We start from the raw sequence: 13,970 nt of genomic DNA on the forward strand, positions 1-13,970 counted from the left end.
CTTTTTGTCTTAAACAGATACTTTTCAGTTCTATTAACCAAATTATTTAATGTTGACGAAATAATAAGACTTTTTCGTGTGAAACATATAGAGTACGAAATATAAAAGTGTTATTTGTTTTTGCTTTTTGTTTGATATTGTTATTTCATATAGGATTGTTTTTAGAGCTTTTTTTTTCGATTGATAGACCCTTCAGAGAGATCAAATAAAATTTGGAAAATTATTGTGTCCACTTGTATCGTTATAGTTCCAGTATAAGGCTTACCCAACATTTTCATTGTTTCTTGTTATCACACAAAAAATTATATAAGGTGTAAAAATCGCAAAATAGATATTTGATTTACTAGATAAACCATATGACAGATGCTGTTCAAACTCTAAGTCAGCATAGAGAACATAGCTGCAAAAATTAGTTGCACAATCATTTAAATAGGGCTTTTCGAATTATTAATTGCAAACAGTTATTTATAAAATATATTTTAGAAAATCTATATTCTACAAACTAAACCTATAAAGCACGTTACACACATGTCTGAAAACATTTCAAATAAAATACTTGTTCAAAATATTTCAGTTCAAAATTTCATCATGCTTAGAAAAAGATAATGATTTGTGATTTTGTTGTTGTGTTAATATCTTTTACAGATCTTAAAGACTCCTTCTTGTGATATATATAGAATAACATATTTAAAAATGTTATTAGTCGTTTAGTTTTTAGCGCTGTTACTTTTAGAGACTTATTTTTTTTTTAGAATGAGAGAGTTTTTGGAAATATTAAATAAAATTTGGAAAATTATTGAAGCCAGCTTACCAGTTGTAAAATGTAGTTCCAGGAAAAGGCTTACGCAATATTGTAGTTGTGGCTTGTTTTCAATAACATTAGGACAATTTGTTAAAATCGCAAAATTAATGTTCGATATACTAGATAACCTAAATGACAGATGGTATTCAAATTTTGAGTCAGTATAAATCACAGAGCGGCAAAAATTATTTCCGCAATCATTTTAAGCGGGTTTTCGAATTATTAATTCTCGACACTTACGATATATTTCACAAAATCTATATTCTACTGACTAAATCTATAGAGCACGTTACAAGCACATTCCAAAAAAAATATTTGGCATCATATTAAGCATATTTGAGCTTCATTAAATTTCTTTTTGTGTTTTTTTTGTTGTGTTAATATTGTCTTTATATCTTAAACTAATTAAAAATCTGTTCATTTAGAAAAAGAAGAAACTGGCGTCGCCCCGCGATTTACGCAACCACTGAAACCTCAAATCGTCGAGGAAACATCCAAGGCCCTATTACAGGCCACGGTTATCGGTCAGCCCACGCCCATCGTTAAATGGTTTAAGGAAGAGAAGGAGATCAAACCACAACCCGGACAAACCATCACTTATAATCCCGAAACAGGCGTTACCACTCTGGAGATCCTGGAACCTAGCCCCGATGACGAGAAGATCTACAAGGTAGTGGCGGAGAACAAGTTCGGTACCGCTCAATGCCGTGCCAACTTGATCGTATCCAAGGTCGTGGATGTATCCCAGCCAGTGGTTATGCATGCACCAAAGATCGTCAAACCTGTAAAGGCTGTCGTGGCAAAACCACAGGATGAAGTAATCCTTGAGGCTGACATCGAGGGTGTTCCCAAACCAGAAATCAAATGGTTCAGGAATGGCAAACAACTACAACCTAACGATCAGTACGATATAGTCGAAGAAGACACCACGACTAAGCTGATCATCAAAAAATCCACACCAAAGAGACAGAAGGCTGGAAAATACGAAGTCCGCGCTACCAATCCTAAAGGCGAGGCTAAATCCACCAGTACGGTCGTGATAACCGAAGAACTAGCCGAGACAATGGCACCGAGATGGATACAACCAATTAAGCCACAGATTGTCGAAGAAGGCGAAGTAGTCATAATGGAAGCGATCGTGGAAGCTTTTCCCACGGCTACCTTCCAGTGGTACATCAAGGAAATTCCAGTGGTCTCCAGTCCCGATGTCAGAATTATCACCAAAGACAATAAATCTACCTTGCTCATTAGCGAGGTGACACCAGAATTCGCCGGTCCGATCACGTGCCGAGCTGAGAACGTTGCTGGTTCTGTCACACATACAGCCAGTCTTAACGTGGTTAAGGAAACCCCATGGGAAGAGACCCAGGAACTCGTTTATCCGAGATTCATCAAACCAGCAGCTCCAGTTAGCGTTATGGATGGAGAAAAGGTTACTTTCAGCTGCGTGGTGGTGGGCAAACCAACACCGAAAGTTCAGTGGTTCCACAATGACCAACCAATCAAAGAGGCTAAAGATGTGGTAATATCCCAAGATACTGAGGGTGTTTGCACTTTGGCGATATCAGAAGTATTCCCCGAAAATGCTGGTGAATATACATGCAGGTGAGTAATTGGAGTCATTTTGAAAATTCATATATCTATTCTACCATCGAAAATCATCATTTTTGCTGACAATATCTCTTTGTCTCTAATAATATACAAACTTGATGATTGATAAGGGATTAAAACATTGAAGTATCGATCCTGATTGCATTGACATTGCTATCAAAAATTTTCATCAGTCTTACATGACCTAGCAAACACTTGTTACTGATGGCTAGTTGAAATGATTATTTGAAAAATTGATGGAAGTAATAATTAACGAAGATAACTATTCTGGACCATAGATATATAACAGTTTAATAGATATATTCAAAAATTGTAAATATCTCCAATAACATTGTTCATAGTCAGTGTTTATCCTCATAGTGTTAAGAATTTTAATCCAATTTTGGTTCTTTAGTATTTCAAACACTTTTTTTTAACTTTTCTAACAAATTCTTGAAATTTTCATTTATTTACCTATCGATATAATTTGAAGCTAAAACAGTAACAATTGAATATAGCAACTTAAATTAACTCCAAAGCGAATTTGATCGATCGAAATCAAAACTTTTTCTTCACCACCCAAACATGGTGTGACACGGAACACATGTAAAGTGAGTTTGTACAAAGAAACAATAAGATATTGAAGTTATGATGTATAAATACTCAAACATTTCCCTTTATGTTGCTGATTAGTAAAATCATTCAAATTTACTTCACCTTCTATTGAAATGTATCCCATAATAAATTTATTTATTTTGATCTAACTTTTCCATCTACAACAACTATTTCTATTAATATTTTCATATCGAAAGTATCAGGTAGTACAAGTTCAGGATTAAAACATATTCCTAATAAAATTATTTTCTGCATGAAGGATATCCCTAAAACTACTAAAATTAATCAATAATCTGAAATCTGAATATAGGAATGATCTGAAAATAGGAATAAAGTTACACATATTAAGTTAAATTCACTTTAAATACACCAAATAACAATTATTATTAAACAAAATATTGTTTAAAATTATCAAAATTGAAAATATTTATCAAATTATAAGTTTTTACTTACATTAAATTCGTCTAACCTTCTTTATATAATTTAGCAAACCATATATTTTCTAATTCTAATCATATATATATATATATATATATATATATATATATATATATACCATATAACATCATTAATTCTCCATATAAATAAAGGCATTATATTAATGAAATGTTATCTTTATATAGAGCTGTAAATAAAATCGGGGAAGCTGTTTGCAAAACAAGTTTAATAGTAGAAGCATACGAATATGTACCTGACTCTGAACTGGGACACATGACTGGTTCTGAAGAAGATCTGCTGGAGGATAGGACCATCAGTGAGGGTCCCATACTTTCAGACGAAGAAGATTTCGCACCCAGAATCATCAGAAAACTTCCCGAGGTGGTGACTACTAAAGATGGCGATGTTACCAGGTAATACTTTAGCTTTAAATTAGAGATAAACCTATTTACCAGTGCCCGTTTGTCATAGGTTGGAAGCCAAAGCTATTGGTAAACCTAAACCGGAATGTAAATGGTTGAAGCAAGGAGAAGAAATTGTACCATCCAATGAATTTATCATCGAAAACTTCGAGGATGGTACTTCTATACTTACATTGCCCGAAACATACCCTGATGATGTAGGAGAAATTGTTTACGAAGCCAAGAACCCCCTTGGAGTGGCTACAACCATTACGCATTTATTGGTAGAAACTGTCGAAGGTAAATTTATTTTAACGAATGGCAACAATGAACAGTTAATGATAACGTTCATGGTAACGCCTAATTATTTATTTCAGCTTAATCAAAAGCCTATGAAGCTTCTGATGTATTCCCCAATCCCGTGTATTTTAAAACAATATACACAAACATTTTTAAACCACTTTTCTCTTGTACTTTTTATGTTGTCTATCTATTATTAAAAATAGACCAAGAAGTAAAGATGCAACGTGTTACATCTTTATTTCGTTGGTACTATCCCTTCGTGGTTAATATTAATTTTCCTGTTTTCTTTTTTAAGGAATTATTGGTACAAAACACTATCGCAAACCCGAATGGGTTACCCATATGGAAGAACTATCCACCGCTTTGAAAGGTAAATATGTTAGCAACAATTCGTCGCATGCGTGCTCTGTAGATGTGTCTACTGATAGCTTAGAGACCACCTCAAACCAACGACTGGTTAGTTCTCAAGGTAACGTATCAGCTGACAGCTTGAGAAGTGATTTGAGCAATGTTTGCCTGGAGGGAGAGTCATTCTTTCTGATCGATAGTACTTCCACGAGAAAACGTTCGATTCAAAGTGAGCCCGGACAAAGTAAACCGTGCGAAAGGGACGATTTCATCCATTTAACCATGACGGACTATTTGAACGCCCATAGACACTCAGTGGGTTCGGTAATGGAGTTCCTGACCGGTGAAAATGTCGAGGAATCTCACTATACTAGTTTCGATACCATCAGTAACGACTATGACAATTTGGAACAGCCCAAGGAGGGAGAATGTGAGGTGTACGAGGACGCGGATAATGATCAGTTCTTTATCTTATCACCTATAGAGGAGAAAAGCGAACCCTCGACGCGGTCGAGTAGCTTACGGGGTAGCAGTGGTTCAGATCGAAGAAAACATACGCACGATTTTTACAAATATTCGAGCTCGTGCAACGCTCTGCCCAAGTCATACGAAGACTCGGATTTTATGTACCAAGAAAGGTTCCATACTGTTCCGAGGGTGAGACATGAAACCGTCGCCAAAGAACTGACGAAAAATTACTATAACGATAACGCCATGTATCCTCTGGAACCGCGAGAGATCGATCCCAGTGCGTTCTTCCAATTACACACGGCGGACTCCCAGGAAGAGCTGCAGGAGTTCCTGTTGCTCGAGAGTGAGTGTATGAGTGATAGGGGGCGAGGATTAGCGTCTGCTTTCAGTCCCGACCACGACGACATCGATCCAGGTAACCTAACTTGTTTGTTTGATTTTCCGTGTCGAGTTCTAACTAACCAAGCGATACGTTTGACTTTTGTTTAGACCAGTTTTGTTAGTACCACTTGAGCGCATGTCCAGGCAAATGAAAACAGCATTGTGTGCCAGGTAATATTCCATAACAACAGTCACCATTTTTAATCAAAATGCACATACAAAAATCGAACATCATTCCAAAGGAAGAAACAGTATACTCTTAAGGGTGTATTCTAGTCTAGAGGATTAATTTTAGGTATTTTTCGGGTGAAATGTAAAAAAAAACAGGCAATATTTTTATCATTCATTTTATACTGGGTGTTTACTAATGTATAATACAGACTATATAAAAAGTGAAAATATTAAAATACGAAAACCTACAGGCCTATAAATTTATAATTAAAATTACGACAGTTCGAATAAACGAGAATTTTTGTAACCAATTTAAATAACAGTAAAATTTAAAATTTTCTCATAGTTTTACTTTGTACGATCGAGGAATGTATTCAGAAAGCCCTAAGACATTCTCATAAGGATCATCATTTTAAACTTTTTCAAACATGTGAGTTCTAGCATTTATATGTTTAGGTGCAAATGTTTATATCAATGAATTTAGAGATTCATTATTATATAGGGTATTTACACTAAGCAGCGAGTCAATAAGACCTCACACAATAAACTCTTGTAAATTGGCTTTATAATTTTCAATGGCGTTCGGAACTATCGACTGAAAACAGTCGAAACAGTCAATAGTTGTAAAAGAGTTGAAACAGTCGATAGTCAAAAAATATCGAGTGAAAATAATCGAATATTTTTTCAATTCGTGATGTCAGAGGAAGATGTAGGAACTCTTTCATGTATAAATTATTAGAGAGAAAAGGACGGAGATAATTGCTTGGAGCAGTTAAATTTTGTATGTGCTTATTTTTTCTAACGGTAGTATAAGCGAGACGGAGATGTATATATTCCTTAATGTGCGAACTTTAAAAAAGTAAAGGAAAAAATTATTACTGAATATTATTAACATGGAACTAATAATTTCATTTTAAACGAGGTAGAATTACTTTTATATTTGAATGTTCTGTGGATAAGTAAAAAGGAATGGAATTTTTTGTACCAAGTGGAATAATTCTCCACAAATATTTTCTTTTATTTTAATATGTTAATCGCTATTTTTCAATATAAAAATATATACAATAATAAATATAGACAATGCAATAGAACTTAAACAAACCTTAAAAACTAAAGATGTACAATAAACACAAATACTAAATAAAAATTAAACTAATCCATAAGAAATTAGGATTAGCACAATAACTACTAGAGCTTTTCAAAATAAAACAAATGTCATATTTATTATTGAACGGAAATAATTTTTAACAAAAATCGAAAGGGTAACCGAAATATTACCTATTATTATCATAAAAACAGTGAAAAATATTTTACTATTTACCATTCGAAATTTTAATCTTTTTACCCTATTACATTAACAGTCTTGAAAAATATCGTTCCAAAATGTTGCTATATTAATATACAATCTATTTTTATTTAGAAGAAAACTACCGAGAAAAATCATAAAACTATATATTTTACATATAAATGTATGTAAGCATAAATTGGGTACATTTTTGTCAAGGTCGCAGCTGGGACGACAGAACAAGAACGTTAAAAATCAGTCGAATAAAACTAGTAGAACCAAATATAGTAACTAAAAGTACACGACTAAAAAAGTCGATAGTAAATATTAATAAAACCAGTCGAACCAAAAATAGCGACTGAAACAGTCGATAGTAAAAAGTACTCAATTACTAAACAGTCGATAGTCGTTTTCAGTCGATAGTTCCCAACATTAGTTTTCTATATTTCGTTCGATGGAGGATTCGTATCCTTTATTGGTAGATCATTTCCGACCAATACGAGTTAGGTGCCAACATCACTAAAATGGCTATATCTGTTAATTCAAATGTTGAAATTCTTAAAAGGCTAAGCTTAGATATCATGAAAAATAGGCGATTTTTTCAAATTTCTCGACTAGAATACCCTTTAAATAAAATTAGAATTCAAGACATTAGGGAACACATTATAGTACCAGGGTGGTTCCAGAAATATCTGAGTTAATATACTCACTGAGTAACAAACACATACATTTTGAAGAAAACTTTTATTGGGTGTATCAACGATATCTATTGGTGAAAATGTACATACGCATATCAATGTGATCTGTTGTATAACTTAACCTTAGTAATAAATACATATTGCAATAAAGTATGCAAAATGAAACTAATTAATGTACTGCTGAAGATTATTGATGTTATGGTTACCTCAAGACTTGTTGAGGGATTCTGGAAATAGGCCAGGAATGATTTCCCTTCATGAATTGGAAACAAAAGCCTCTGAGAAAGAGAAATATCTATTTATCCACTACTCCGGACAGTATTTACAGCAACTCGTCTTATACCGAAAAAGTTCTTGGACTCCGAAGTTCAGAAATTTAGCGAAATTGTTAAACAAAATAAACAACTAAGTGTATTCGGCGCTCAAATTTACTTATGTTATTTGATTTTAAGAAATCTGTTTTCCAAGATATTAAATACTTTTCGGGGCGTATGGTGGTTCTATTTTGTCATATCCCAATTGCCAGTATTGGTTTCAATAAATCAGTAACAAGGAACGACCTAGAGATGTAACAATAATTGAAGATAATCAATTGTAAGACTTGTTGCACAAAAATACAGCTCGAATTCGCAAATAACTTTCAGGCAACTTAGGGGTTGATGAATAATTTATTTTTAGGCATTCAAATGCTAAGATAGAAAATATCTAAAAGAAGTAACATTGGCTACCATACACATTTACTGAAAATGTTATTGTGGACCGTTTCAAAATTTATTGCATTATGTAAGAAAATACAGTATCCTTACTACAATAAATATTATAGATAAAACTGCTAAACCTATTAAATTTGTAGATATTATAATTGTTAAACAAAATAAACAACTAAGTTTATTAGGTGTTCAAAATTGCTTATGTTATTTGATTTTAAGACATTTGGTGTCCAAAATATGAAATGCTTTTCGGAACGTATGATATTCTGTCATATCCCAATTGCCAGTATTGGTTTCAATGAATCAATAGCAAAGAACGACCTAAAGATGTAACAAAAAGTGGAGATAGTGAATAAGACGTGTAAGACTTGTTGCACAAAAATACAGCTCGGGTTCTCAAATAACTTTCGAGCAGCTTAGCGGTTGATCAATAAATTACTTTTAGGCATTTAAATGCTAAGATACGAAAGATCTGAACCGTTTCAAAATTTCTTGCTTTCCATACAGACAAACATTTTTTAACGTAGTCTGTATTTGATATACCACGACCTACCCAAGTGCAAAAATGGGTTAATTTAGTAGAATCGAATATCGATGCCGAAGCAGAGTATTAACAGCCATAAAATATTGCTGTGCATTGTGGGATTAGTAAAGTAGTGTACTATGATACGCCAATATCTAATGAAACTATTATTGCAGATATTTTGAACGGTGTATTGTTGCAAAAAGAGCAGAAAGAATAAGTAACAGAGGCAAAATCATCCTAAATTCTCATGACAACGTTTGTTGGCATGTTGCAATATTTGTAAAGAATACACTGTTGCAGATCGAATGGAAATTTTTGACACATTGAACATAACCCGTAGACAGAGCATTTTACGATGAATACTAATTCAGATCAATTAGCTAGAAAATGATTTTTGGTAAAATGTCTTGATCCACGTATATTCTACCAATTTTTTCAATAAATGCCTTTTTAAAGTGAAAAATGGCCAGAGTTCATGCATTCACCTAATATGTGTCTACTCCATTATTAGTTTGTTCGTTAAAACTTTCTTAATGATGCTTAATCCGTAGATTTTTGATTTTCAAGTGTCACTCATCAATGAAATCAAAAATATATTACAGGAAACCTTAAAATAACCTGATCCCTAGTGGAACTGTTTTAACTTTATTTAATGTCAATATACCCAGTTTAGTTATATGTCTGAAACTATTTTTGAGTCATTCTGAGGACATGGAATGCTCACTAAATTTTTCTTCCAATTTTCAGTTAATGAACAATAAGTAACAAACAAATAATAATTATTAAGTAATTAAATGAAACTCTCATCATTGCACTTCACCATGCTGTTTGGTAAAATACACTTTCGTCGGATCTAAGATTAAAAATTTTAGTTATGGTAATTATTTTTAAGCGGTAATGATCCATATATCAAACTATTTTTGGAACTACCTTTATACATATAATTCTGAATGAGATTACAATATATTGCACAAAATAGAATTAATATAGCAATAGCTTATTTAAAATAAAAATTATATTTATCTGTTTTCGCTCAGTAAATAGAAATAAAAAACTAAAACATTACCAGATATAAACATTACATTATTCACAAAATACAGCATTGTTCTGATATAACAGTAAATATAATATTCTGCATTATTATTATGTAAATGTCATCATATTTTGCATGATATCAGCTCTGTACCTTGATGTCGGACAGAAATGTCACCCGGTTTTGGTTATATGCATTGTGGAACTGGTATGAGTTCGCGAAGAATGTAAGTTCTTTATTGAAAATGCATTGGGCATCTTTTCTTTTCCTATTAATAAACAAACTACTACATTCTAATTATTTTCATGTAAAATTTATTATTTTTTTTGTAGCTGTTCAATCCGTACCAACCTTTGTTAAAGAAATTACCGATATTCGAACCACGGAAGCAGAAACCGTCGTTTTCGATTGCCTGTTTTCAGGAACACCCAAACCAGGTATTTCAAATTAGAAATCAATAAAGTACGGCATAACTAATGATACTATGTTTTTAGATGTTATCTGGTATCATGACAACAAAATAATACGTAACACTAAACATGTCAAGATCCGAATCGAAGACAATAAGACCAGCTGCACCATCACTGACGTCAGCAAGGACCATGTCGGTACCTACCTATGCAAAGCCGTCAGCGAAATTGGCGAAGCGGTCACGAAAGCTCAATTATACGTCCAAGAAATCCCTGAAGACAAGAAGCAGGAAATCCGCATCCTTCGAGCCAAAGAGGAAGAAGAGAAAGTGAAGAAGGAACGGGTCACCATTGAGAAGAAACGAGAAGTGCGCAAGAAGCAGCGCGCCACCAAACTCCCGGAGGAAGAAACCAAACCTCTAGACGTCACTGAGGTCCAACCTGTCGAGATAACCGAAGAGATCAAGGCTCCCGACGTTGAAGAAGTCAAAGCCAAGCCCATTCTCGATATTGTCGAACCACTGAAAACCGAAGCTATTGCTTCTTGTAAGAAAATTGACGACAAAGAGGAGGAGACTCCTCTGGAAACCGTAACAGAAAAATTATCGCCCCTCGAGCCCCTCACCATAGATCAAATTCTGGCCGAAGAGATCATCAAGGACATAGAGAAGATCCTACCGCAGAGTGCCAGAGCTAAACCAACTACCCAAGAAGGCGTCCAGGAGACTGTAGACATTGCTGAGGTTAAACTCGAACAAATCATCGAAAGATGCGAGAAGATCATCAGAAAAAGCGAGATGAAGATGGCGAAAGAGGTCACTCACATGCTTGAACTCATCAACGCCAAAGATTTCGGTCCTGGTCAAGCTCCCCTGAGAGAAATCGCCGAAATCGTTTATCTATTGAAGAACGGCATTACTGTTAAAGAAGTCACGGTTCTTTATGATGACGAGAAGTTCCCGTCGCTCAAGACACCCGAAGCCCAATCGGCTATGGTCAACGTGGTCGAGCGTAAGGGTCATGGAGCTTTGATCTCAGAGGTTTTAACGGAAGAGTCCATTGATGAAAGCAAACTGGCCGCTACCGTTGGCTTCAGAGCCTTCATGAAGATGGTGGAAGCCAACTATGTAACTATTGAGGAGATTCTATCCAATTTCACACCAGAAGATTTCATGCAACGAGCCTGGGAAGCAACTGAAGTTACAGAGGTAAGAATGTGTTGATGTATTCATAGATTTCTGTGATATAGGGGGAAATAAAACTTTTTTGGAACACTAAAAAATAAGCTTTAATTATTAATTGAGCATTATTGCTTTGTTTTTGTATAAAATATGAGTCCGTTCAATACAACAGTGAACTCACGTTATCTAAATTTATGACACCAAAACTTCACGATGTTGCCGCATCAATTTTGAATTTTAGTTTGGTTTTGACATAACAGAAAGTTTTAATCTAAATAAAATAATGAATCAAAAATAATATTATGAAATATAATTTAGTACAGCTAATGTGTTTGTAGGTTAGGTTTGCGTTTTATTTTATGCAGTGATATACCCTGGAGGCCTTATCCACCTTATGCTATCCAAGTTATGTATTTTACTTTCGTTAAAGAGTATATTTACCTTATTAGGGTTGGTTCTTGCCTATTTCGTAGCGAGGTTTTCTTGTCAAGTCATTTTATATTACTGTAATTTCTCTTAGATTCTTCTGTTATTATTAGTGTATATTTTTCTAGTTAAAATTGCATTTTGCTTGATACTTGCAATACAGTTTCATTTCAACATTTCTGGTTTCTTTCCGGTGAATCCAAGTTTATATTGTCTTTCCTCTTCAATACTTTTCTCTCTAACGTATTTTGTTGACAAATTTCCTCCGGTATGTCGTTCATGTTCTTAGCAACTGATTAGAGAACTGAGCAATCTGTTTCTGACTCTGACTATCTAATAACTTTGGAATATTCAGTCAGAGTAATAATAAATAGCATTTTGAAATGTATCAAAATAAGTAAAGTGCTAAAACAACGTTTGCCAGATTATAACCTATATTTGTTATCAATAATGTTTTGAAGAGTTTTCAAACGTTTTACTGCCAGAACAATTTTGTAGGCTGATTCGGTTACTTGTTCGAACGATTAGACAGCATTTTATCTGTTTCAGTTAGAATAAAATGTGAAGGAAAATAATATCTGAACTTTAAACGAAGTTTTAAATTGCGATAGGCATATATTAAACATCATGATGACGCATGTTCATTGTAATATAGATAAACTAAAGCTCTCTATAGAAGATCTTAATCATTTAGTCAAGTCGTAAACTCATTGTTAAACCCTTCTTTTTGAAATATGTTTAGTTTGAAATATTTTATCCAGTAATTCTGAAATTACTGTATTAATTTATTGGGTGTATCGGAAATTTATTACCGGTTTTTCTAATAGATACAGTATTATGATTTGATACATATGTCATTTTATTCCACTAACATCAAGCTGCAAAGTTATACATTTGCGAGAGTAACACCGCCATAGATGTATACCTCCTTGAAATGTTAAGTTTCAAGCCTGAATGCAAATGAATATTATTTGGGAACGCATTACTTTTCTTATTAAATCAAGAGAGAAAATCCTCTGAAATTCATCACTTACTGGTAGAAACTAACGGCCAGCGAGCTCTAATCGTAAAAACAAGGCGTGGTTTCGAAAACTGGACAGTTATGATTTCGATGTGCAAGCCTTCTGGTCTACCAAAAAGTTTTAAAATCCGAAACTGGAAGAGTTATTGAATGAAGACCCAACCCAAACCCAAAAAAAATTGGCAGAAGCCTTAAATGTGCCCCAAGTAACGATTAGAGACCGATTACAAGCAATGGGGAAATCCAAAAGATGGGAAGATGAGTGCAATGTTATGCAATGCAAAAGTATTATCGGAAATAATTTCTACATCGAATTTTACTGGAATAGGAACCGTGTGATTAGTGAATAGAGGAGAAACCCCAAGCGCAAAAAGGGATGAATATCAGCTGCGGAAGCCGGCCGATCGACACCAAGACCAAAGCGTATTGGTTGCAAGACAGTGCTCTGTGTTTGGTGGGATCAGAGTTGCGTGGTGTATGACGAACGGTTGAAACCTGATGAAACGGTTAATAGTGATCGCTGACAACAACAAATGATCAATTTGAAACATGCATTGATCGAAGTCCAGAATGTGGCCGAAGACACGATAAAGTGATTTTACAACATGATAATGCGCCGTCAAATAAAGCAAAATCGGTTTAGGAAGCGTTAAAGCACTGGAATGGGACATATTATCGCACCCGCCGTACTCGCCAGACGTTGCCTCGTCCGACAATCAACTTTTCGCAGTAAAGCGACACGTGCTTGCAGAGTAGCACTTCGCTAATTTCTAAGTCAGTCAATGGCTCAATGAGCGGTTTTGCTCAAAGGACAAACAGTTGTTTTGGGATGGCATCCATAAATTGTCTAAAATTAGCAAGATGTATGGAATCAATTGATGTATGGACAACACTTTGAATAAATAAACGTTTCCATGTTCTGGAAAATCATGTGGTTTTTCAGAATAAACGGTAATTACTTTTCGATACAACTGGTACTTGAAACTTGTATCGAGTTTTTGTATTTTTTTAGTATTTAAAATCGTTTGGTATCTTTAAAGGTGTTAGATCAGTTAAATTAGCTTCAGCAACAGAAGGGGGTAAAGTAAGCCGAAAATTTTCAATTTTAAATTACAATTAACAGTTAATAGTACTTTCTATAATGACGAAAATTATCTACC

At 34.2% G+C, this 13,970-nt stretch overlaps 1 protein-coding gene across 1 annotated transcript in view; it reads left to right on the forward strand.

Moving 5' to 3' along the window:
- The window catches only part of LOC143197894 (uncharacterized), a 316,954-nt gene that overhangs the window by 254,916 nt on the left and 48,068 nt on the right, over positions 1–13,970 (forward strand). Inside the window, exons 71-76 of the mRNA XM_076406689.1 lie at positions 1,228–2,407; positions 3,631–3,858; positions 3,917–4,146; positions 4,445–4,519; positions 10,105–10,209; positions 10,267–11,390. Of these exons, the coding sequence (XP_076262804.1) occupies positions 1,228–2,407; positions 3,631–3,858; positions 3,917–4,146; positions 4,445–4,519; positions 10,105–10,209; positions 10,267–11,390 (2,942 nt within the window). The remainder of the gene's footprint in view (positions 1–1,227; positions 2,408–3,630; positions 3,859–3,916; positions 4,147–4,444; positions 4,520–10,104; positions 10,210–10,266; positions 11,391–13,970) is intronic.

Source organism: Rhynchophorus ferrugineus, unplaced genomic scaffold (genome assembly GCF_030347505.1).
Source record: "Rhynchophorus ferrugineus isolate W39M unplaced genomic scaffold, kcgeb_rfMv2 rfM6, whole genome shotgun sequence".
NCBI classification, from domain to species: Eukaryota; Metazoa; Arthropoda; class Insecta; order Coleoptera; family Curculionidae; genus Rhynchophorus; species Rhynchophorus ferrugineus.